The sequence below is a fragment of the Peromyscus eremicus genome, chromosome 15 (assembly GCF_949786415.1).
Source record: "Peromyscus eremicus chromosome 15, PerEre_H2_v1, whole genome shotgun sequence".
NCBI classification, from domain to species: Eukaryota; Metazoa; Chordata; class Mammalia; order Rodentia; family Cricetidae; genus Peromyscus; species Peromyscus eremicus.
Genome location: NC_081431.1, coordinates 3382462 through 3408462, shown reverse-complemented (window position 1 = coordinate 3408462; position 26001 = coordinate 3382462). Strand labels below are relative to the sequence as shown.

The 26001-nt window shown below is 41.9% G+C and overlaps 1 protein-coding gene across 4 annotated transcripts in view; it reads right to left on the bottom strand.

The window, feature by feature from the left end:
* Nucleotides 1-314: 314 nt before the first annotated feature.
* Nucleotides 315-26001, bottom strand: part of Rcor3 (REST corepressor 3) — a 40545-nt gene continuing 14858 nt past the window's right edge. For 2 of the 4 annotated variants that reach the window (XM_059280860.1, XM_059280861.1), the window contains exons 7-12: nucleotides 25458-25536; nucleotides 21607-21825; nucleotides 17457-17534; nucleotides 9962-10019; nucleotides 3194-3435; nucleotides 315-2702 (exon numbers count right to left, since the gene is read on the bottom strand). In XM_059280860.1, coding sequence (XP_059136843.1) covers nucleotides 2358-2702; nucleotides 3194-3435; nucleotides 9962-10019; nucleotides 17457-17534; nucleotides 21607-21825; nucleotides 25458-25536 — 1021 coding nt within the window. In that variant the 3' untranslated portion in view covers nucleotides 315-2357. The remainder of the gene's footprint in view (nucleotides 2703-3193; nucleotides 3436-9961; nucleotides 10020-17456; nucleotides 17535-21606; nucleotides 21826-25457; nucleotides 25537-26001) is intronic. The other 2 variants (XM_059280863.1, XM_059280862.1) reach the window with 2 other exon arrangements.

The following is a 26001-nucleotide window of genomic DNA, read 5'->3' as shown; positions in this document are numbered from 1 at the left end:
TTGTAAGTTTATTCTTGACCATAACTTACCCTTGTTTCCATCCATATTATCATTATTGCCATACTGGAATTAAATACTTTTTTCATTAGTTTTAATAGATGTAGCAACAGTGTGATTTATTTTTAGTTATGCTATAAAAACACTTTGGTGTAGATCTCTCAAAAAAGGTAACTTCAGAATGAACGAAAATGGTCATTAAGAGATTTCTAGGCTTTGCTTTTTACATATATAAAAACCTGTATTTAGAATTTCACAGTGAAGAGGTCCTAAAATTCTCACACAACACAAGGTCATATAAAAATAGAAGACATAGACACCTTTAAATCTTTAATCCTTTAAGCGGCAAGCATATTTCTCTTCCAGGCCAAACACTGCTCCAACAGAAAGGAAAATAATGACGTGCAAATTATTTACAAAGTATGCAAAGCACACAATAAAGACATCTCACTATATACATGTGTCATATCACGAACGAGTCTACGGTTTTCCTGCCGTGTGCGCTAGTGTTTGTGAGTAAAACTGCAACACATCCCTCAGGTACAGCACCGAGGCCCATGTCTGGGACAGAGCAGATTTTAAATGAATCACAAGATACTGAACATCTGGACAGAGGGTGCTGACGGACTTACTGACATTTCCCCAGACTGTACTGAAGTCTTCCGACAGGAGACAAGACAATGAGAGCTGTCCAGGTGGAATATGTACACACACAAGACAAGAGCTTCAAAGAGAACGTTCTAGACAGTTCACGATACATAACCGTCTTCCATGGCTTTTAAAGTAAAAATAAGTATAAACTCTTTAATATTACTTTTAAATCAGTTACAGTTTATATGGGGCATAAACGATTAAGGTGATCCAATGAGAAAAAGGGGCCTCTCCTGCAGGCCGCTTTCAGTTCTGTCGGAATGGAGGGACCTTATCAAGGGAAACCTGAAAGTTAAAACTGACCAATGACTTTAAATCTAGGGCTCCTTAAGGCTGGGGAGCCTTTACATAAAGGGACTATTTTCCCAACACTTAGGGAATACATGACCCCTTTGAGGTGGGCAGCCTGACACACTAGCAATCTGTCCCTTTGCAACAAGCCATGCTTCCAATCTGAAATCATTCTATCAAAACTATCAGGAACACACTGTCGAAATGCTACCATTGTAAAGTATTCTTTGTGGTGCTAATGATTTCATGTTGGAATAAAAAGACTTTCAGTCTGTTTCTTCAAAACAAAAACCCGGGTCTCAGTACTTTAGTTAACGGCACAATTATTGCAATAACACAACAGACTCTCAAGTTCATCTTGTGAAGGGTGCTGATGATTTAACCGTAAATCAAACCACAAGCACAGGCTGGCTGCAAGAACCGCACAAATGTACAGTAGAGATTTATCAAAAAAAGGAAAAACACCCTTCGTATCAAATGAAGACCTTACTAATGAGTATGAGAGCAACTTTAAGTTCAGAAGATAGACTGTAAATAAATGCTGCTGTAGCCACCATCTCTACATAACTGACAAAATATATTCCGTTCTAAATTCCCAACACAGGCAGATACTAGCTAGAAGCGAATAGCATTTAGAAACATTTTTTTTCAAAATTAACATTTTCAAAGAACTTAAAAACATTATATCTCACCAAATTTTAAGTCCTTTTTCTGCAAGTAAATGATTCCAAACCTCTATTACTGATAGACAACAGGGTCAACGACCTTTAAACAAGGACTTTGAGCTAGGACCCCAAACTATGTTAAAGGATTATCAGGTTCAATACATTCTTTGTGGTTTCATATAATTGCTTTGCAATTGATTTAATTGCTTTCTTTTAAAGGAATATACTAGAATTCCTTTAGAAAAAAAGCAACATATTTTGAAAAAAGGGTTATGAAGCTATAATTTCTTAAATATGAATATGAACATATCAAAATCTGAAATGCAGGCTATTTATTCTTGCACTCCTAACATAGGAAAGTGTTTTTTTTTAAAAATTTAAATTAAAGAAAAAAAGCAAAAAGCTAAAAATCCTTAAGGAACTTAAGGAGTTTTTACAATTCTTAAGTCAATATTTTTGTACTAACAGCTTTGAGTAAGAAGAGGCAGGAAAATAAGAAACCTCAACAAAATAAATAGAGTGAAAATAAACAAAACCCCCTTGGTATATAGAATCCTTTTCCTCCCATGAGATCCCACTGGTTGAACACTGGAAAGGAGGCTCCCTGGGTGTCACACCCACTCACTCTAGTCCACTGCCACAGAACTAGTCTGCAGCCTCAGTATCTAGGAAGGATGTTTTCCTCTTTTGGATCAGATGAGTACTGGTATAATGATGGCTGAGAAAGAACCGCCAATTTGTCCAGTTTGACTTTTAGTGCAGTGAGGACTGTGAATCTGTCTGGATTCCAATGAGTGAAGGTGGCTGCTGACCACCAACCGTGGTCAGCACTGGTCTTGGGTTTAGGCGGGGTGGCATAGAGTTAGCAGGGCGAATGAGAGGTGGTGGAGGCTGGTTGAGAGTTGGCCGGGGTTGGATGAACCGAGCCTGCTGCTGGAGTGGAGGAGGTTGCCGGTGAAGAGCAGGGGCAGCAGGCAGTGTTGGACGAAGAAGTGGTGGAGGCTGGTTCAGAGTGGCAATGGGGACTGTTGGTGTTGGAGTGGGTGATGGGGCAGGAGGTGATGGACCCAGAGTCCGAGGAGCCTGTGGGGTCTGTGCCTAGAGGTGAGGAAACAAAAATACATGTATGAGGTTTAAGTCCTAACAAACTTGATACAATATAGTTCGGGCTGTCACAGGAAAAAAAAAAACCAAAACAAATAAAAACAAAACAAAACCATAACACCAGTGTTTATTGGAAGCCCAAGCTTCTTTCTTTTATTTTTAACAAAACAAAAAATAAACCCTTCCTTCCCCACAAAAAAAAAACCAAAACCCAAAACAAAACAAACAAAAACCCGACAAAGCTACCAAACGGATACATCTTTATTAGTAAACAGCTTAACAGTAGAAATAATACACTTTCCGCTCTGCTAGGACCAGAAATCGGCATGTCATTGTGACTTAGCAGTCACAAGAGAAGCTTCACTGAGGAAGTGTATTGTCAGCCTCGTGCTCATGTACTAGTCCTCACAGATCACCCTCACGGAACACCACACACAAGGTGACTCCTCAGCTCAGAGTGGCTCATACTCCAGACACAAACACACCTCCTCTTCTTCGTCAGTGCTCTTTCCTGACGGCACATTAGAAGCACTTTTTGTCTCCTCCCCTAAAGCGGAGGCATCACCATTAGAAGCCTGGATTCCTTGTTCTGCTTCCCACTCCTGCAATACCTCCTCTAAGTTAAACCGACGCCTGTAGTTTACAAAGAAGTTCTTCACTTGGCCAACAGTCTTGTTGCCAATTACATCTGCAATAGCTTGAAAATCTTTACCATATCTGCGGACACCTGGAAGGCAAAGTAGACAACACACCTGTGAAGGGTCGGTGAGGAGAGCTGTGTGTACTACACATCATGCACACGCACATACCAGCAACCAACAACCTTCCTGATAACTCTGCTCACTTCTCAGTTCTGAGACAGAGGCTAAGCTACTACTCAAGGTCACAGACGAAAACCGTCAGTTACGTCATTTCATGGAGCCGGTCACTTGCCTCAACTGAACAATCAGAAACTTACCATTTTTACATACTCAGTTATTTTCTCCCATCCTCTCTTGAACTCTGACATAGTCCATTTATTGTAAAGCACTGAGTTCTTTGCTCCATCCTCAATCCACATTCATTTATTCCCCTAGTAGCCAGCCACCTAAATTTGAGCAACACCATTGGTGAACAAACTGGATGGGAAGGCGCCATCTCTTTATCCCCTCAATGGACCGAGTGTGCCGTATGGTTCCCCCATAATGAAAAGCAATTTAATTTGGGGCTTAATAGAAACTTCACCATGACTATTTGCCTAGCCCACCAAGTTACCAACAAATAGAAGTAATTAAATTATAAAATCAGAATTACCACAATCCAATGGGCTAAGGAAAGGGTCTTCCATCACTTTTAGCCCATCCAATAGCTCTAAGACCTTGTGTGTGAGGACTGCTAGTACTCTCTTCTGGGAGAATCAGGTCTGTGCTCATCACCTTGAACTCAAGAAGGGCACACACTGCTACTAGAACATCTTAGGAATAAGGAAAGGCAGTAGCTGGCTTATGGGTTGAGATCAACAATTGTGCTTCAGATCTTAAAATGGGAGATAATCTGTTGAGGTAAATTCCAAGAGATAAAAGGACTCATATTTAGAAATAGATGTGCCTGACTCAAAATACAAGTCAAAAGTTTTTGATTTATACTTGGGTAACTGTACTGATATCAGAAAATAATCATTCATGAAAGAGATGAGAAAGATGAGAAAAAGGAGGCGTAATAAACACCACTTAGTCAAAAATGAGAGAATAAGATAAAGCATGTCAAACTCTCCAGAAACACCATGTTCTTACTGATACTGACTGACATGAAATACCCAAAATACCAACACAAAGGGGAGTGATTCTGCTTGAAAATTCTACTCTGGTTTAGAACTGAGAATTTGGGAACAAATATCTCCAAATAAATTCACCCAGCTGGGCTTGGCCGGTGGGGATTCTGTCTCATTACTTCAGAGCTTTCTGGATGAGAAGTCTGACATCACCATTAACTACATCCCACTGTAAACAGAAGAGGGTTTATAAGCTATGCTCACATTCTGTTCTAAAGGAAAGTCATGCATGCCAACACAGACATCAGTTACAATGTTTAATCAACACAAATAAATGTATACTTTCTTTAAACCCGAACTGACTTTCATGGTTCAAGAGGAATTCTAACAGTGACCTAGTTACACTGAAGGTTTATATGGCAACAGAAATCCCAGGTTACCCGTAATAGTTACTGTTAACACTCAAGTAGCCCCAAGTGTTCTTTAGGAAGCCACAGCTGTAAAGGCTCTGTGCCATCTACATACAACCTTGAGAAGGCTGCACAGAAGAGAACTGATTAGAAGCCAGACAGGATGCTCTCTCGGCACTAATTTTCACAAGGGCTACTTCATTTACACACACACTCCTCCTGGAGTTTGATTACTTTTGACTGTTCCCTTCCTCCTTAATTTTCTCTTGTTTAACGAGCCTGATTCTGGCACCAGTACTGTCACATGTGCAACAAAATTACAGACTCTAAGCTGAAAACTACTTCCCACGAGAGCGAGCGTTTCTGAAGACCCTGGTGCAGGCTTTCCTCTATTCGCCCAGGCATGCTTATGGTGAACCCAAGCGAGGCTCTCACTACCCTGCAGACCCTCTGGTTTTGTGGGTGGCCCCAACTGGTGTCCCGAGGACAAATGCACCCAGATACCAATCTCCTCGGCCTGAAGGGCAGGCTTTGTACTAGCCGAAGCTCCTTGTGGTTGCCTCGAGACTGCAGCAGTCCCGCCTGCTTGCTTCTATGTTCTGACAAACTCCAGAGTTTCTTACCATAAGGTGGAAAAGTCCAGAGAAAATGCAGAGCAACACTGGTATTACTGAAACACTAAGTCTGTGCAGTGTGCCCAGGAAAAGGGACAATCTTTATCATAAGGCTTTCTTCTCTTGTTCTTCCTCAAACTATGGTGGCCACACACAGGGACTTGGTGTGTGTGTGTGTGTGTGTGTGTGTGTGTGTGTGTGTGTGTGTGTGTACACACGTGCATGCGTGCACGATCATATGGAAACCAGAGGACTAGTTTAGATGTTGTTCCTCAAGTACCATCCACCTAGTTTTCTGAGCCAGGGTCTCCCTGTGTCCTGGAGCTCACCAAGCAGGCTAGGTTGGCAAGCCAGAATCCCTGGGATTGGCCAGTCACTCCTCCCAGCACTGGGACTGCAACTGCACACTCCCATACCTGGTTTGTTTTTTTTAACCTTGGTTCTAGGGATTGAACCAAGGTCCTTGTGCCTTGCACTTCTCTGGCCAGTGCGGGGCTGCTTTATGGTCTTCGCTCTCCCTGACGACTCCACAGTCTGTTTTATTTGAAGATGGAATCCTTTGAAAAATCTATACAAAGTAATAGCCTTCAGCACATTATCTGAAAGATGAAACTCTAAGGGTCTACATCGTGGTGAGCAGCCAGCAGGTGTCCTGGGACTGCTTCTTCAGAAGGGTCTCCATCAGCCAGCCAGAGGACAACCTGGTGCAGGCAGTGGCCAGGAACAACTAGACTAAAGACGTGGCACCAGAGCCACTGAGTGGCCCTCCCTCTTCACGTGGTCTGTGACAAACAGGGCAATCTATTGCTTCCTCAGCAAGGGACTTAAATACAATGGTTAAATCCATCAAATGGTTTAAGGCACATCTGAATGGAAAGTACCTCTGCTAAGGTCAGTGGGGCAAACATCTGGAGACCCCCTCCAGAACCACAGCTGTAAATCCTGAGAGGAAAATACTGTTTTTAGTCAACTTTCTAAACTTCTTGTTCTTGCAAATAATTACTTTCAATCCTTGATAAAATTTTAAAAATTTTGTCTGGGAGTTCAGAAAAATGGAACTAAGGGATTATTACCATCACATTTTATGAAGGTCCCATTTTCCCATCACTATTCTACATTACTCAATATAAATACACCACTACACATAAACTTTTAAACATTTCCTGTTTCTCTTTTGTTAAAGGTACCTTTCTTTCTAGTAAAGTGACACAGGCAGGCAGTGTCTGAACAATGCAGACTCTGAGTTGGGGGACCATGTCTGCTCACACTCTAGGAGCATGTAGACCGTGGTTTCCAGTGATGACAGCATAGCGTGGACCCGCTTCTGGTGTCTGGAGACAACAGAACGCTAAGCACCCACAGTGCTGAGGGACTCAAAGGCAGCAGAACTTCAGGGCACTTCCTTTCTCCTGCTTCTCACATCAAAATTTCTTAGAAGAGAAATTTAATATACTTAATATACTTGGGGAATACAAGTGTATCAAAAGTCTACTTTTGAAATAGAGTATGGCATCTAGAACCTCTGAGAACGTGGCTCCTCTCCATAACCGAGAGATCAACTTGGACAGTGAAGTCCCAGTCATGGCTTCTCCTTCCGTTGTCTCCCGCTGCCCTCTGGGTCCTGGACTCACACCTTCCATGTTGTAAATTTCATCCCACTTCAAGAGCAATGGGAAATTTGAATGAGTATCTGAAGTAAGCATGCCAGGGGCTGGCAGACTCAAAGATGCCCACTCTTACAGCCTCTGCTATAACGCAAAAGCTACTCAAAATCAAAAGCGAATCTTTAAGACAGAAAAGGAAGTTTCCCATCCCCATCTCCTTTTGATCACTCCTGCACTAGATTTACTAATGTCTGCATTTTTAATCAAAGGTCAAAACAACCGCCTTCTACTTTATGAACCATTCTAGTTTGGGTTTAACTATGAGATAAATCTAAAAAGGCCGTTTCTACATTTGCAACCTCGCTTCTCCCTGAAGGTTCACCACTGTGGGCTGCAGAAGGACGGCGACTTCTGCACGGGCGCAGCCCTCGACACAGTGCTTCCTTCCAGTCCCCGACTCAGAAGCCACAGCAGGTAAAAGGAAAACTAAAAACTAAAGCTGGTATCTTGATAAAATTTTGTTTTTCCTGAAATAGCATGAAGATCAGAGAGCTGAATCTTTTAAGCACTAGGAAATGATTATACTTCTGAGGTGGACTAAAATAACAAGAGTGAATATTCACATCACACTCCTCCTGTGCTGTCACATAAATGCATGTTTTTCTGAGAATAGCCAATTGCCAATAACCATTTCATCCCATGAAAAAGGCCATGCACATGGGGGAAGTGGGATGAGAGCTTCTTACTGGCGCACTAATGATGTCCCCTCGGACTCCTAAAGAACCCCAGAGATCATCACAGCAGGACTAGAACGCACACAAGGAAGATACAGGAGACAGAGTCCTGCCAGAGCCGACTGATCCCGGTTCCATTTTCCACTAGGGGAGAAAGGAAGGGAAAATGCTTCAACTGTCAGCAATCAGTTGGTAACAACAGGAAGGGTGGATATACTATTTAAAACCTAGGAATGAAAATGATCTTGTTATGCTTTTTGGTTTTAAAAGAGTTACCAAAGACGTGTACTCAGATTGAGTTACTGATCTCAACAATGGCATCGCTCTTTTCTCTAGGTCACTATAACAGTCCATTATGAGCAAGACAAAGCATTTTACATAAGGTGTCACAGCAACATACATGTATTAAATATCCTGAATATAAAGTGCCACACAAATTAAAACATGTCAAAACAATTTATTATTGCTTTGCAATACTGAAGCGGTTGTTAAAGGATTTACCACGTAAAAGTTTATCATAAATATTAAAGAAAAAAATTCTCGCTAAGTAGCATTTTACTAGCAAAGTCTACGTGTTAAACCGACACTGTAGTTATATACACACCTCAACCAGTGAGACTCAGGGCATTGCTCCAGTACACTGTTTATAAGATACACTTCTAGGTTATTTATGTAAATGTGTGGGCATACAGGACAAAACAGACCTTTTAGTCCTTTCTAGAACAACTGCTTTAGACACAAATAGATAAATATTGTTTTATTTTATGAACTAACAATAGAAACAAAAAGTTCAAACAAAGTGAAAACAAAAATTCCAAATAATTTTAGTCTAAAGAACTAAAAATGAGGCATTAACATATTGTTTTAGAAAGGCCTTCAAAATCCTAAGAGCAAGCATATTTCCATGCAAACTGCTGTTAGAGTAACTTATTTAAAGGTAACTTTCTAAATGTGTATCACAGAACCCTGCACAGGCCTCAGCAGGAAGGGGCTGTTGGGCTCTAAGCATTAGCACTCTCTTCTCTTGTTTCGGTACTTCTGAGCTATCTGCACATAAACAGCCCAGGCCACACACAGGAGCCTTACCACTCCCTTCCCTTGACTGCAGCTCTGTACAGTCCAACCAAGCTGTTTGATTCGGTGGACTCTACCCCTGAAAGCTATCAATCTCAAGTGCTATGTGGAGAATGATTACCCCAAATTTCCCTTGGAGATCCTCTTCAGAAAGTCCTTTGCTGGAATAATTTCTATTATGGTACAGAATTAACATACTAGCCAAACACTAGAAATCAGGGTTCGGTTCTTATCAGGCCACACTGCAGGGGAGGAGAATGGGCTTTGCATGAATAAAAAGAAAGCCTGCTTGGACTCTTGTCAGAGTTCTAAGCCCCAGTTCTAAATGCACATGATGCCACCTCTAAACAAAGAAGGACGAGTGTTTGGAAATATTATCAACTCTGCCCACGCTTCACAGGAGCCCCCCTCTCACAGCAGTTAACCTTGGTAGAAAGCTCTTAGTACTCAACACAATGAGGGCTTACCAAACAATAAGCAGACTACATTTAATTCACACAACAAATTCTGCAGATAGTTCATCATAAAGAGAAATAAATCCATGCTGGACACAAAAAATATACAATTTGCCCTTAAGCAGCTCAAACAGAAGAAAACCCAAGTTTACAATGTTCCCCATTTGCCCAGGGGTGCGTGCCATTGAGTGTTCACACAAACAGCACCGGTATGATAGCGCACTTCCCCGGGGTGGACAGTCCCTTAAAGGCACTCCGTGGGCTATCTCTTTGAAGGAATGACACACAGAAAGCACATCATTAATATTTTCATAACCTCGCACTTATCAAGTAGAGAAACAAAGAGCAATCAGACAAGTCAAAACTTATAGTTTATGTTCACAGGCGTCATCAGTGTGACAGTGACAAGCGGCACACCCTGAAGCTGAGCCACAGAGCGCCATGGGATTGGTTGTGCTCCTCAGGACCCTAAATCAACAGATTCAGTATGCCACACCAGAAACACAACACAGGATCCCTGGTCACCAGGACGGTGTGGTGGACGCAGCCCTTTCTTGTCACCTTTCATGACAGTTAAGAATAAACAACAATAACTGCTTATCTTTAGTATACCTTGCACTGCTAGAAGCTGCTCCTCTGTGGTCCAACGGGCATTAATTTTCTGATTTGACTACAAAATTAAAAAGAAGTTTCCTAATGAGGATATGAAGACAGACATTTTTCCAACTTGCTTTTTAAAAACTTTTCACCAAATCATAGACATGAGACTAATATGCTGACTCTTGGAGGTTTCATTTTCAGAAGGATTAAATACATCTTGAGTTACCTTTTATCCACACAGAAAGATAACAAAAGAAAAATGCACTCATTTGGGAGACTGAACAACACTGATATTTCACTCATTTTTCCAATTACAATGTTCCTATTACACACCACAGATACTGGTTTTAGCCAGCTTTTAACATTTAAGAGATTGTTTTCTCTCGAGAGGGCCTGTGACTCTAAAGTTTCTTCACTTCATGTGAAATAAAACCTATGCTTTCTCCTGTAACAGTTGTACAAACCAGACTAAGAATGGAGGATAAGCCCAAGCCCTAAAATATTTCTTTAAATTTCTGAAGCAGAAAATGATTCATTGATAAGACCTTTTATTTTTTTAAATCCCAGGACTTCCTAATGTTGCTCTCAAAGTCACGGTTAAAAACCCCACAGCGATCACCACCTAGCCAGATTTCAGGAGCTCAGTCCACTGGTGAGTAAGTCAAGGACCTTTAGTTAGAAGGAGAGAAACCGGTACAGCAACTCACAGACGACCACGGGGAGACAGCCAAGGTGAAGTACGCTGGCACAGGGCCTGGACTTAGGGCAAGTGAGCGGGCAGCGAGCGTCCTGTGAGACGGCACATCAGCTCTCACCTCCGGGAGGCACCAATGAAATGAGGTTTACACCTCCTTATAAACAAGTACTCAGAAGAAAGAAACAACTTCAAAGTCAGAGACAAAATTTGAGAGGACAAAAGGAAAAAGATATAGAGCAAGGAAGGAACAAAACCCAAAACCAGAAATGACTGAATTTCAGGAGAGATAAAGGGGCAGCAGACAGCCCGGGCAGCAACCAGGTAACAAGCTTCGAGGGCACTGACGGAGGCTGAGGAGCACAGGTTCTGAGACACACAGGGTTGGCCAGCCGGGCCTGGGGTCACAGGACTCTAACTCCAGTGACGTGGGAGGCTGAGGCAGGAGGAGCTCGAGTTCCAGATCAGGATGGCTACAGTGTACAAGGACAGCCTAGACAGCTTATGAGACCTATCTCAAAATGAAACACACAAAGAGGTCTAGGGACCCCAGGACCCTCCCTCAGTGAAAAGGAATCAATAAAACAAACCGGGAAACTCAAGCAGGTTCACAGAAAGAGAGCAGCATGGAGGAAGGGCAGAAGCTGAGCTGGTGTGTGAGTGATCTGAAGCTGTTAAGTCAAAACCGAAGGAACTCACTGTCAGCTTCTCGAAACTGGTACTGGAACCATTTAAAATAGTTCCAAATATTTCAGAGTGAATGGTGAAAAAATAAACGGCTTACTGCAACTTAATCTGACCTAGAAACAAAAACATTACAAACTGGCTCATTCCTTTTATAAATAAGGCTCTTATTTATTACTGTTGTGTGTGTGATGCATGTCTATGCTGTGCACACAAGCGGCTAGGTGGGGGTCTGAGAACAACTTTGGAGAGCCGGTTCTCTCTTTCCACCTTTATGTGAGTTCCAGGGATGAAACTCAGGTCTCCAGGCCTGTGTGGCAGGTTCTTTTCCAGATGAGCCCTCTGGAGGCCTGCTTCATCCTTTGAGGCGGTTAACGACTCGGTCACCATGCTTTCTCTTCATTTTTGACACTGCTTCTTGGACTACAGAATGGACCTTATCCTTTGGTTTTGAAAAGCACATGGGGCTTTGTTTTTTGAAGGCTTCAATGTTTTTCTCAAGCCCTTTAACTCTTTGTTGATCTAATCATTCTTTCGAAAGTGCTTGGTTATTTTTTTTTTAACTGTTGCTTCTGTGGGAGTTATCTGTCAACAATCTTGTAGACAACAGAAGCCATTCTCTTGCATAGACATCATCAGGTTTTCATCTGGGCAAAGTCTAGAGTTTCATTTGGTTTGTACTGTATTTGCATTTTATTAACTACGGTAATGGACATGCACAGTGCTGTGATGGTCAGGACAGACAGACAGCAACTGAAGTTAATGGGGAGAGTGAACACATCCTTGGTTGGCTAGCTTCTCTGGTCCAGTTTTGATACTGGGTCTCTCCTGTACAAACAGTGACACTTACTTCAGAAATTGCTGAGGATGATACAGAGATAGTGCCTGAGTCAATGAAGGCTGATTGGTGACTGAAATCTGCTGAAGCTTGTAGGAAAAATATCACGAAAAGGGAACAAAAATGAAACAGAAATATGTACACTATAAAAATGCATTTTCATATAAACTTGAAAGGCATGGTCCACGTGCAGGGAGTCCTGAGGTCTGTGTGGGAAGAAGGGCCAAGTTCTCTCAGCAGCTCTGCAGGGTTTAAAGCAGAACTTTATTGATTGCCACTCACCACAGGAAGGCAACAAGAACAAGGCTGGAGGTCTGCACTAGGCCTGACAAGGCATAGCTGTGTTTGGGGAGGCGAGGAAGAGGGTGTGCAGTGGGGCATGACTTTACCAGAACCAGACTCTTAAGCCTGGAGAGCCAGCAGAAGGCTGTACAGCTGGGAAGTGCTCATTGGGGAGATGATGGGGAAAGGCAAAGCCAAGATACGTTTCATTTGGGACATACTGAATGTGAGGTACCGGGATATTCAGGTGGAATTCAGGTTTCACATGGACAAAAACACAATATTCATGTATCCATACTATTTTTGAAGGTTTGAGAAAATTTAATAACAAGGGAGTCATTCACACATTGCTTATATGTGAAGTTCTTACACTAGGCTATAAGCTTTAAAAACAATTATGCTGTGTCCCCTCCTAATGGCTCCTGAATGTTCTCCCAAAGGTGGCCGAGGACACACACGGTCCTAACACATCTACCAGCACTGGGACAGAGCACTAGGTTTTTAGCTGAACCCCAATATGACTGCTAAACTGATTTATACCAGTGTTGCATAAAGACATGCATCATACACTAGGAATTGCTCGCTCTCCAAAGGGATAGATACACCGGGGCTGTGTGAAAACGAAGAAGAGACTGAAGGAATGACAGTTTGCAGGCCGTGACGGTGCGGTCTGGCGCATGCCCTGTGATGCATGCCCCGTGATGCATGCCCTGTGATGCATGCCCCGTGATGCATGCCCCGTGATGCAGTCCAGGGGAACTGCCGGTGTTGCTGCGGCACTGCTCTGGCTACTACCACACATGCCTGCTGCTCCCTCCGTTTCCTTAGCCGGTTGGAGAAACTCATTTTAATGTATTTATAATGTAACTTTAACACTGTGAAGGGATGAGATCATATATCTCCAGGAGAAAAAGAAAAACATGAATTCTGAGCATAAGAACTTAGACCACGCCTGTATACATGTGTGTGGAAACTACTGTTGAGGGAAGACAGTACTAACAAGAGAATGCAACATCTCAATGGCTGAAAAAGCAGAAGGAAAAGGAAGGCTAACCACCTAAAACAGAGCTTAGGAAAAGGGCCCGGGAACCCAGTTCACGTTTCTGGCCTTCAGCGACGACACGTCAGTTAGCCTTTAAACTGTAGCTCTGGTGGCAAATTGCAGGAAGGAGATGCTGAAACTGGTTAGGACTGAGTGTTTGATAGAATGGAGACAGGGAGCAGGGGAGACTGAGGGAAACAGGACAACGGATTTTAAACATACAGGAGGTCTTTAAGTTACTGACCCCAGAAAATTTAATTTAATTTAATTAATTTCTTTAATAAAGAAAGGATAACTAGAATTTGACTCATGACGAAAACTAAACCCTGTAGCTGTCATAGCAACCCCTAATCTGAAATGCCTGTTTTAAAAGTAACTACACAAAATCAGACAGTAACAGTAACAATGTAGAAGGTCACAAAGGGCAGGCCGACCAAACACCAGACACTTGCACTGACCCTCCCTGTCACATCAGGTTGTCTTATCTGCTTCTCCATTTTGTCACTGGCACGTCATATCATCTCAGAAGAGCTGGAAAAAGTTACCAGGTTAAACTTCCTGCTCAAAGCTGGAAACTTGAGCACCCATCATAACGGTCGGAAGCGAACACACGGGATGGGAATACCAGTGCCATCCCTTTCAGTTACAGCTCTTCCTTCCCGGGCCCACGGATGTCACTGCTGCCACCTATCTGCCACAGTCATAGCCAAACACACCTCCTCCACCCAACACAGACTTTCAAGGAGACCCATGCATCTCTAACTCTGAAGTGGAGTTGTCTCTTGTTCTCATTCCTACGGCTAAACTATTCTACTCACTTCTTACTTCACATCTCACATGCTTGACACTTTAGCAGCAAGCATGCTTGCCTATTCTAGTTTATCTCGCCTGGACACTGCCAAACAATTTTCCTATTATGACATCATTTCGCCACTTGCAGGGCTTTCCCCTGTACCTGATTTAAAGGTATACTTCTCCTAGCTCTCTCAAAAGCATTGACACCCTGGCCCCTGCCTAACAATCTCTATAACAAACACCCTTGTTTATATTTCCCATTCCATGTGTTCCTTCTTCTCTGCATCTACGATCGCCTTTCTAGGCAGAAAAGAGTCTCGATATGTTACCAGTTCAGCAGCTAGCCTCCATCGCTGTTACCCTCTCTCTGCCTGGAACCCCTCTGAAATTTGCACATGTGCACAAACCCCATTTATCCCTGTCCTCATCAGGTCTTTCCTGATGGTCCAGCCAGAATGAGTAATGTCCAGTTGCTTCCCTACAGCATTTGTTTCTAAGTCTAACTTCCATCAGTTTATCAGATAATATCTGGATTACAAATATTGTTTTACACAAGGGGGGTGATTACCCTATCTCTATGTGTTCTCCCCTCCTCCCACATTTCCCACGGTACCTAAATACTGCCTCACACAAACAGGTAAGCAATAAATAGCGGTAGAAGTGAATGTACTTTCTTCATTAATTTTTATTCTAGCTAAAAAAAAAATCTAAAGCCAAATTCATAAGTAAAGCTCCTTAATAACAATGAGCACTGCATTTAATGACATGATTACTCAAAGGTTATTAACAATTTTGATTAGGTGAAATCTAATCCAAGAGTGAAAGGATTGTCTTTCAATATCTTTGATGTGATACAACTGGTATTTCAGAATATATCCATTCATGTTGCCTGGTCCCGAAAGCAACAGAATATGATAAACAAATACACTGTGGAGACTTTCTGGATGATGGTGCTTTATGTACTTCAAGTCAGATGAGATCATTAAATCAGCCAAATGCATCCAGACTTCGGGGAACCCATATACGAGGCTAAGATTTTGATGATTTCATTTTGCTCACTGTTCTTATATCAAAAGATATAATAAATGTTTGATAGCTTCTATTGCAGTAGCTGGCGGTTCTGCTATTTTATGACACTTTCTGCAAGTTTCTGGCAGCACCATGCACACTAACCAATCGGGTCTAACCCTGGCTACAGGAGGTGCTACTATGTAGTGCTTGGTGATCTTGAGTAAGTCAGCAACCCCTAAGGTGCCAACTCCTCACATGCAGCAGCTGTACCTGCTTCAGTTGCCCGTCTAAAGACCAAAGAGGGAGTACACAGTCAAGACAAGCTGCTTCTGGCACTTTCCCGTCTTATACCATGGTAATGAGTGAAACTACCCTGCAATACTATAGAAAAGAATTAACTTTTCCTTGAGATTTGCTACTTCTTCTGTCAATTATCTGGACCTGTTTTCTTGTGAGAGAAAAATGTTGATTATAAGTTATTTAGCCTTTCCCCACACCTCTTGGGAACTTTAGTAGAACATCTAGAAATTCTCTATTTTATTCAAATTCTTAAATATTTTTTTGTTTTTAAATTTTATTTGTGTGGGTGTTTTTGCCTGCATGTATGTCTATATACCATGTGCATGCCTGATGCCTGTGGAGGCAGGAAGACAGCTTCAGACTCCCTGGAACCGGAGTTACAGACAGTTGTGAGCCATCATGTAGGTGCTGGGAATTGAACCCAGGTCCTCTGGAAGAACAGCCAGTGCTCTTAACTAATGAGCCATCTCTCTAGCCTCTAAATTTTCAAACTTTTGCATGTAAGTTCTTATTAGTAGTCTCATAGTTTTGTTTTTTATGTATAACATTTATTCACTTATTTAGTGGGGGAGTATGCATGTACCATGGTATACATGCAGAAGTCAGAGGACAACTTTCAGGACTCAGTTCTGTTTCCATCATGTGGATCCTGGGGATCAAACTGAAGTGGCCAGAATCGGCAGCAAGTGCCCTTACTCAATGCGCCATGCCATTACCACACCCTCCCCCCACCTGCCAAGTTTGTTTTTGGGTTTTTTTTTTTGAGACAAGATCTCTCTATGAAGTGCTGGCTGTCCCTCTGGTCTCTGCCTCCTGAGCACTGATATTAAGGTGTGCACCACCACACCTGGGCCCTGCCCTGTGTTTAATACCTGCTGTACTCACATAATTTTTAAATTAAGAATCTGCTAGAACATGAAATTTTACTTTATATGTATTTAGTGTATGATTAAGTACAACATTAAAATAACCAATTCCAATTTTAAAGTTTCGTCTTGCAATGATAAAGGAAAATAAAATATTTTGTATTATACCTCCCTTAATTCCATGTCACTGGAATGTATTTAGTTTACTTATGGGGCTTGAAATGAGATTCTGATCTATGCATTTTTCTTTGCTTCCCATAACTAACCTTGATGTGCAGAGCACTTCTTACTCTACTGTCCCCCTCCATTTTATCTGTAGATATTTCAGTCAAATGTAGGAGGCAGGGAAAGGGCCCACAGGAACATATACAATGATTTGGTCATTATACACATAGAAAGGCCAATTCAGAATATGAATTGTAACTTGGAAATCTTTAAAAATAAATCAAAGATTTTACAGCTGGAAGTTTTGTAAAAAGACTTGTTTGGATTTTAGGGGCATTCAAGTTCTGCTATAATTACCATGAACACAGAAACAAATCAAATAAGGCTGAAAAAATGAGTAATATATAATCTTTATATATGAGATTTTATATTTTCAGGCAGAATGTAAAAAAATAAATATACAAAGTAAAATCCTCATTGAAATTTGAGCCCAAAACAAGTGTTTTAAAATAAGATTTTGTTTAAGAAAAATCCCTTGTGATTTATACTTGTTACCAAGTCACATGGCGGGAAAGTGCTCTGAACAAACACTGCTTGTCCCAGACAAGTACCGCCTTCCCACAGACCTTCCAGCTCATCAGTGTTTTTCAAAGTACTTGCTGAGGGCAGGGGGAAGTGAATTAACTTAAATATGAGAACACTCAAGACTTAAAAGATAACTACGTAAATGAAAAATTAAGCACAATAAATTGTTCATATTATGAAAACTTCAAAAAAGGACCAGAACTCAAAAGAACAAGGTGCTCACACATGGATTTTCAGCATCATACCTCAGGAGGTTTGAACTCTTCAATTCCACCTTCCATTTTCTGCTTAAGGGCACTGTTTACTTGCTTAGCATTCTGAACCTTCACAAAATAACAAAATGTGAGTCAGACCATGTACTTAGTGCATTTTTATGAGTATTACAAAGTGAACAGGACATATATCAAAACCATCTCAGGTTTTAGTTCAGGAGAACGACATAATTATCACACTGAAGTGTGTCTTGCTGCTGCCATTCAAGTGGCACATACTTGACGGATTGCTAAGACTTTGAACAAGACAATAACACAGATTTTGTTATTGGGGGGCGAGGGCACTGCTGAGTACTGGTTGGGGCTTCACTCCTGGTAGGCAAGCACTTTACCACTGAGCCACTCTCAAATTAAATCACGTACTTTTTTCTTTAAGAAATAAAAAATTTTATTTAGAAATCCAGATACGCTTCAAATGAAAAGTCCTGTCGTTCTTTTTGTTTGTTTTATTTTTCGAAGCAGGATTTCTCTGTGTAGCCCTAGCTGTCCTGGAACTCCCTCTATAGACCAGGCTGGCCTTGAACTCAAAGATCCTCCTGCTTCTGCCTCCTGAGTGCTGGGATTAAAAGTGTGAGCCACCACCGCCCGGCTAGTCCTGTCGTTCTTTAAGTACTCAGAGTCTAAACCCGTCTTTAAATGTCACTTAACAGTGACTTTTGTAACCAAAGGCAGCTGGCACACACAGAGATTAAACTCTATCACCACATCTCATTGCTATAATGTCCTGACAAAATGGCAAATGTTCCTGTAATAATAATGATGATCATGCTTAATATTTGCTAGGTATAAAACATCATTCTTGATACATTAAAAATCGCTAAATTCTTATAATCATTCTGTGTAGTCAATACAATTAGTTCTGCTGTAACACAACAAACATGTTCTTAAAAGTTAAAAAAACCTACATCTTATGGGGAAAGGATACTTATTGGACAGAACATTCAAAACCTTCAATGAGAAACATGAAAAGACAAAAATGGGAATCTGATTACTCTAAAAGGTTAAAAAATGTATAACTGCTACAATAAAGATGGCACTGGACCTCACAAAGATATTCAGGCTGAGTGTGAAGATGGGGATGGGTGTCAGACTGACTGCAGCTTCTGAGTTACTTGTAATTCTCCCCCAGTTGACAGGTGTGCGGTTCCCAACACACAGCAAACTGATGTGGCTGCCACACACTGGAAATGTGTGACCGTGGTCAGTTACTGACAAAAACCATATTTGGCCAACACAAAATTCATACTATGCTCAAACTGTTTCCCAATCTATCAAAGTCCTGGAACAAACTCACGTTTTCAGAACAAGAGCTGGAGCAGAACTGGCTGCTTCCCCTGGACCCATTCACAGAAGACAGAACATAAGGCACGCGGAGGTGAAAAACCTTTCAGGGTAATACATGTAAGAGGTACACTCTAAACGGAAACCAAGTTTCAAACTCTTACTCTATGATTTAGGGTATGGCATGTGAGAACTACCCCTGCTTGGTCTGTTTTTCAGCAGTATGGGCAGCCAAATATCATTAGGTTATTCATCACTTTTTTTTCAGCCAGAGTATCTGGAATAAATCAAGGGATGGTTTAGAGTAAATTAGTTGGCCATGTTAGAAAGACACACAGAGGAAAAGGGAGAGGAAGAGAGGATAAGAAAATAAAGGTGTTCCAGAAGAGATAAAACCTAAACCAAGTTTTAAAGCATTCAGCTGGCAGCTAAGGCTGGGGAGACAGAATGAATTCTAGGCAAATAGCATTTAGGAAAAAAGGAAGAATGTAAGACCAGGGCAAAGAACCAAAGGACCATGTAGTATGCCAAAGAATTTCCAATTTGGCCGGGCGGTGGTGGCGCATGCCTTTAATCCCAGCACTCGGGAGGCAGAGCCAGGAGGATCTCTGTGAGTTCGAGGCCAGCCTGGGCTACAGAGTGAGTTCCAGGAAAAGGCGCAAAGCTACACAGAGAAACCTTGTCTCGAAAAACCAAAAACCAAAAACCAACCAAACAAACAAACAAACAAAAAAAACCAAAGAATTTCCAATTTGCCTAAAGACCGAAGGAAACTGAAGATTTTTAGTCAAGAGCACACACGATCACACTTGCCTTTCAGAAAGACATTTCTAATGGCAATGCAGAAAACAGAGTGAGATGAGAGTCTAGATTAATACAACTCAAGTCAGAAATATTAATTACAGGAGTTGGGATTTAGCTCAATGGTAGAGCGCTTGCCTAGCAAGTGCAGGACCCTGGGTTCGGTCCTCAGCTCCGGGAAAAAAAAAAAAAAAAAAAAAAAAAAAAAAAAAAAAAAAAGAAAGAAAGAAATATTAATTACAAAATTAAGAAACCTCTCCTTCAGCACAGGAATGATGGAGGGGCGGTGATGGCACAGCCCTTTAATCCCATCACATAGGAGGCAGAAGCAGGCAGATCTCTGTGAGTTCAAGGTCAGCCTGGTGTACATAGTAAATTCCATGACAGCAAGAGCTATGTAGAATGACGTTGTCAAGAAACAACAACAACAACAACAAAACCCAAACAAACAACAACAAAACAAGAAATAAAAAATGAGAGTAATTCAGGAACGAAATTGAGACCCTTTCATCAAGAAGACTGTGGAAACTTAAGGGAATCATGGACGACGGTAGTTGAGTAGGTAAATGTGTGTGGTCCTGCTCACAGATGGGAAACAAAACAACACAAACAGGTGCCAGGGAAGCATGGTGGTGTAAGATGAGGCGCTACTAATATAAACCTTTACTATGTCACATATCACATGAATACCCAAGGAAAGAAACTGAAAATAGCCCACAAGGGGCTGGTAGGATGGCGCAGTGGCCAAGTGCTTGAGCCACCAGGGCCGATGACTTTAGTTTGATGAAGATGTAAGGAGACAAGTGACCTCCACACGGGTGTTGTGCTATATGGGCACGCATAGACACAAATAAATAAGTAAACAAACAAATAAATGAATGAATGAATAAATGTTAAAATGAATGATGAGGAAACGCCATAAATACAGAAGTAGAATTGCAAATGAAGATAATGGGCCTCTTCCCTACCTCCTACAAATTCTCAAAAGATTATAGGCAAAGTAGCTAGAACAATGGTTCTCAACCTGTGGGGTGCGACCCTTCCGGAGGGAGGTTAAATAGTCTTTTTGCAAAAGTTGCCTAAGACTTTCAGAAAACAGATATTTACATTACGGTTCATAACAGTAGCAACAAAATAATTTTATGGTTGGGGTCACCACAACATAAGGAACTGTATTAAAGGGTCACAGCATTAGGAAGGCTGAGAACCACTGATCTAGAAGACTATGGTTTGGAAGACGGGAGTCTTTGAACAAAACCAAACAAGAAACAGGATAAGAAGATAAGAAAGGCCAGATGCCTAAAAGCCAGCGGACAGGTCACATGTCGGACACTGCTTTGAGTTCTCATCAGGTGTGATCTTGTTTCCAACCCTGTATGCTAACTTACTTCCAGAGGCCATGGAAGCTGAGAGGAGGTTAAAAAGGCCCTAAGGGAAGACAAGCTGTAGTCTAGTTAGAAGAGCTGAGGTTGTTCATAACTGTAACCACTTCATTATGGTAACACTCTCTCTTACTAATAGCAGAAACCATCAGTTGATTTTTATAAGGTCTTATGGGTAATCCTCAAAGTTTACATACTAGGGTCTTATCTTTAAAAAGTTCCGTGGACATTTTAAAAACAGTGTTACTACAAGAACACCCAGTGAGGACAGCAGCAGTGACGACTCCCCGAGGAGCCATAGTGTGCGAAACAACCTACACATATCAGTACAAACAGCTTCCAACAACCTGAAAGACAGGATGGTTATTGTTCCCTATTTTACAGCAAAACTGAAGGCCTATGAGCTACAGAATTTGCTAGAATCAATGCTGATAGGTAGCTATGCTGGGATTTGCATCCAAATTTCCTAAGCTATACCAAGCTCAGTAGTATAGTACCATAGTTGAGGCTGCGGGGTCAAGTCTGCATCCCAAAACAAACACCACCCCCAAAAAACCAAACAACGTAACTTCTAGAAAAGAACATCTGCAAACTACAGCGTTGGATCTAAACAAAAGCAGATGAACAAAGTCAAAAAAGACACCACTTTTATAAGATACCTGACGCTTTAGAGAGATCAGCTCCATGTCCAGTTGCCTCAGGATGGTGTTGGCTGCGTTGGGACTACAGGAAACAGCCACCACGTCCTCCTGGGTTAAATACATGCCCTTGGGTGGGCGGCACTTGGACCGTTGTGAGTGATGGCGGTGTTGCAAGCTCTGGTACTCTCTCCTGCCGAGGCCAACCTTGCTGGTTTGGACAGGCTGGTCAGTGTTACCCTGGGGAGCACAGGTAGAAGAGCGAGGCCTTTGGTTTTCATAAATGCATACAGAGTGAACAGTCTACTACAAATAGCAAAATCTTCTGCACTGCACAATACTCCCAACAAGTTTTATTATTTACAAGTCCAAATAAGACACACATACTGGGGTGTAGGTGACACCACAACAAAATATATTTTTGATTAACTCAATAAAATGTTTTAGTTTCTACATCCTGAGGACTATACAGAAAAAATAAGTCACACTGTAAATTCTTCCCATTTGCTTATGCAATGAAGAACGGAGCAACAACCTTGCCCCAAACCAAAAATTATACATATAAAGATCTACAAAAAGAACAACACAAAAAGACAATTTAGGAATTACATGTGCATATTAGGAAGCTGGTAAAAAGAGAAAGCTTTTATTTTACTTGTAGTTTCAGAACAATGTATGGCTCTGGAGGTTAGAATGGACACAAGACGACCTTGACTCTGATGATATGGACACAGTCAAATGTGTGTATGTGGCTTGTAGATAATAAAACTCCAAACCCAAGTATCAGGTATCAGTTCACACCTCAGAAGAGTTAAAAAAGTTGTTCCAGTAACGATGACACTGAACCATTAAGTAGCATTAATACTTAATGTCCTAAACTGGAAACACCAGTGTTCTTCTGTGCTTCTGAGAGGAATCCATTAAGACCTGACACATATCTTACTGATACACTGAGGAACTTCGTTCTTTAGGAAGTGGAGTTGAATCCAGAGAACTGTGTAGTCAAGTGTAATTCACTTTACTGCTTGAAACTCAAAGCAATTAAAGGAAATTTGCTGTTCTGAGAGATGCCTCCTAAAATCTTTGGATCAAAGGTTTTCCAGGCTGGCCGTGAAGTAAGGCCACTCCTCAGTGGCCTGGAACACGAGAGAAGCATTCAGAGGGAGCTCCTGGCTTCAGTGGGGGCCATGCAGGGCACAGGAGACAAGGGCAGAATGCTAGAAAGTGCACCTCTCCATGTGTAAAGCGGGAACCCCGCTTGCTCCGCCACAGGAGAGGGTAGAAGTAGTCAGGCCTGTGCTAGTTTTGGCTGAAGAAAAGAAACCTTGAAAAGTCTCCCCCGAGAACCCCCAACCGGAGTCCTGCCTCAGACAGGTTTAGGCTCTAAACTTATATGATCTTTGTAGCCTGGGAAGTCCCACATAAAACATTTTAGAGGCTTAGGATGGCAGTGCCTACACACACTTAGAAGCAAATGCAGAAGTTGTCTGGAAGAACATAGTCTAATCTCAGGTCTTAGAGATGTGAACTTCTAAAGAATAGTCCTCATGAAAACACAAAGAAAAGACTGAATCAATAAAGAATAGTGACCCAGATAATCAATAAATATATACATTAAAAAAAGGAACCACCAAATTTAAGTTTGAATAAGTTAAAAACAAACAAACAAACAAAACCAAGATGTGACCAAAACTGTGGGTTTTTACACAAATCACAAACAGCAGGGTTTGGAGTCCAAGTGTCTGCTGATTGGAAAGTCACTGGGAATACCAGCTCTAGAATCTGACCTAAATATAGAAGACAGAATCTCCTGAGGACACAAGAATAGAAGTACAGGAATAGAGGACAGTAAAATAACGGAATATATACTTCTCTAAAACAGGCCACAAAGGAAAGAAGCCAGAAAAGGCAAAGACAGGCTCAGGGAGTGGGCTCGGAAAGGACAGTCTGCTGTCCTTGAGGGCATGGGTTGGGAACCCCAGTTCCCACATAAAAGCTTGGCACAGCAGCATATGCCCATAATCTCTGGGGTGCAGAGAGACAGGAATCCTGGCAGCCCACTGGCCAGCTTGTCTAGTTCGAACAGCAAGCTCAGTGAGAGACCTTGCCTCTAAAAGAAGAAGAGAGGAAGGAAAAGGGGGAGGAGGAAGATGGAAACTATGGCCTCCACACCCGGAAGTATGGATGAGTGCACTTGAGACACACACACACACACACACGCCTGAATAAGAACTTTGGTTCTAATAAGGCTACACAGACAGACAGACAGACAGACAGACACACACACACACACTCATACCTGAATAAGCACTTTGGTTCTAAGAAGGCTACACAGACAGACAGAAAGACAGACAAACAGACACACACACAACTGAATAAGCACTTTGGTTCTAAGAAGGCTACAGTAAGAAGAGTGTAAAGGGAAGTTAAAAAAAAATACAGGAAGAAATCAATTTCAAAAGTGAATCCTGGGGCTGAAGAGACACTCAGTGGTTAAAAGCACACCCCGCTCTTGCAGAGGACCTGAGCCCTGTTTCCAGCACCAACAATAGGTGGCTCACAACTGCCTGAAACTCCAGGTCCAGGAGATCCAACGCCCTCTTTCGGCTTCCACAAGTACCTGTACTCACAATGCACATATTCACACACAGCCCCACATACACACATGTGATTAAATCTGTCTACGGTTCCAGGAAGCAAAAGTAAAGTGGACAGGAGTGATGAAGAAATTGAGGGATCTGAAAGTAGCTGGCATTTGGAAATTATTAAAATCTAAAAGTTAGGAAAGTTAGAAAGCATCAAGTCGAGGTCATTTAGGATTTTAAAATGTCAATGGAGAAACTCAAGGGAAGGAAAGGACTAATAGGGTCTTCTGACAGTGACTGCTGTGAGGAAACGGGGCGGCCACCTTCACTCCAGTGCTCACTGCTGCCTCCAAAGCTGCCTCACCTCACCAGCCTTCACCTGTCAACACTTCGAACACTTTACAAATCGGAATTCCTTACCTCGTCAAACGGCATGTGTATCAACTTAGCCTTGTCTTAGTGACTGTAAGTCTCCTTATCATCAGCACACTGAGGCAGCTGAGCACTGTCCTACGGGTTCTTCCACCTCTCCCTGAACCAGCGTTCACTGTTCACTGCTCTCCAATACCTGCTACTACTTTCTAATTTGCTATAACATGGAAAAAACAGTTCTGAGAAAAATTGGGTAACAAAACCAGAAACCCTAAAATTTTACCTAACAAATCTTACCATGTAAAGGTGAGTTTAATTTTTTTTAATGGATTACGGACTAAGAATTGCGACAGGGCCGTTCCATCTGTGACTAGGGGAGATATCCAACACTTCTACTTCACAGCTAGCAGAGGTTCTAAAAATTCCCAAACTTGAAATTGCCATTGAAAGCCACTTTCAAAACCATTATAGAAAAGTCTTTCTTCATTTCCCCAAGGTTTATTTTTAATTATTTGTATGTAAGTGTGTTTGTGTGTATGCACACTGAGGCCAGAGGTGGCAGATCTCCTGGAGCAGGAGTTACAGGACAGACCTGAGCGCTGAGAACCAGATTCCAGTCCTGAAAGGGCAATAAGTGCTCTTAACCACCAAGTCATCTCTCCAACCCCCCTTTTCATCTTATTTTTGAGACAGGGTCTCATTGTGTAGTCCTTGATGGCCTGGAACTCTCTAAGTAGACTAGGCTGGCCCCAAATGCACAGAGATCTGCCTGCCTCTGCCTCCCAAGTGCTGGGATTAAAGGCATGCACCACCACATCTGGCTCTAGGCCTCTTTACCCCCTTAATGTAGAGTGTTAGGTCAATCTTTATGAGTAGGCTACTGTAACAAGGACAAGGACTCCTAAGGATCATCACCTCTTTCTTGGCTTCTTTTTTTGGGTCATAGTCACTGTCATTCCCGTCCATTGGGTGTGTTTCTTCCACATCATCATCACTGAAAGAAACAAGATTAGTGGATCGTCTAGTGACTTTACTACACATTCCTAACAACTGTCACTGGGAAGAACTGCTATAACCTGGATTTCTAAGCAACATTCATCCTTTGGGGCTTACAGAACCATTTAAGCAACACTGTTAGCTAAAAAGTAAGAGATTCAGTGGGTAAGAAATTTACAAGTACTACTTGGGGAAAGAACATACACAGTTTGATGTAATGCTGGTAATTTCAGCTCTGTGTACTTGGTGTAAAGAGACAAAATGCAATCATAGTAATAGGGACCTTAACTACTCAGGAATGTCACTTCAGTAGCCGTACAAAGGCCCTCTTGCACAGAACATATTCTTTAATACATATTTGTATGTGGAGGACTGGGGATGGAACCCAGGCCTCATAAATGCTAGTGCTCTACCACTGAGTTACATCCACAGGATGTCTCTAATTCACACTGAACGGTCAACA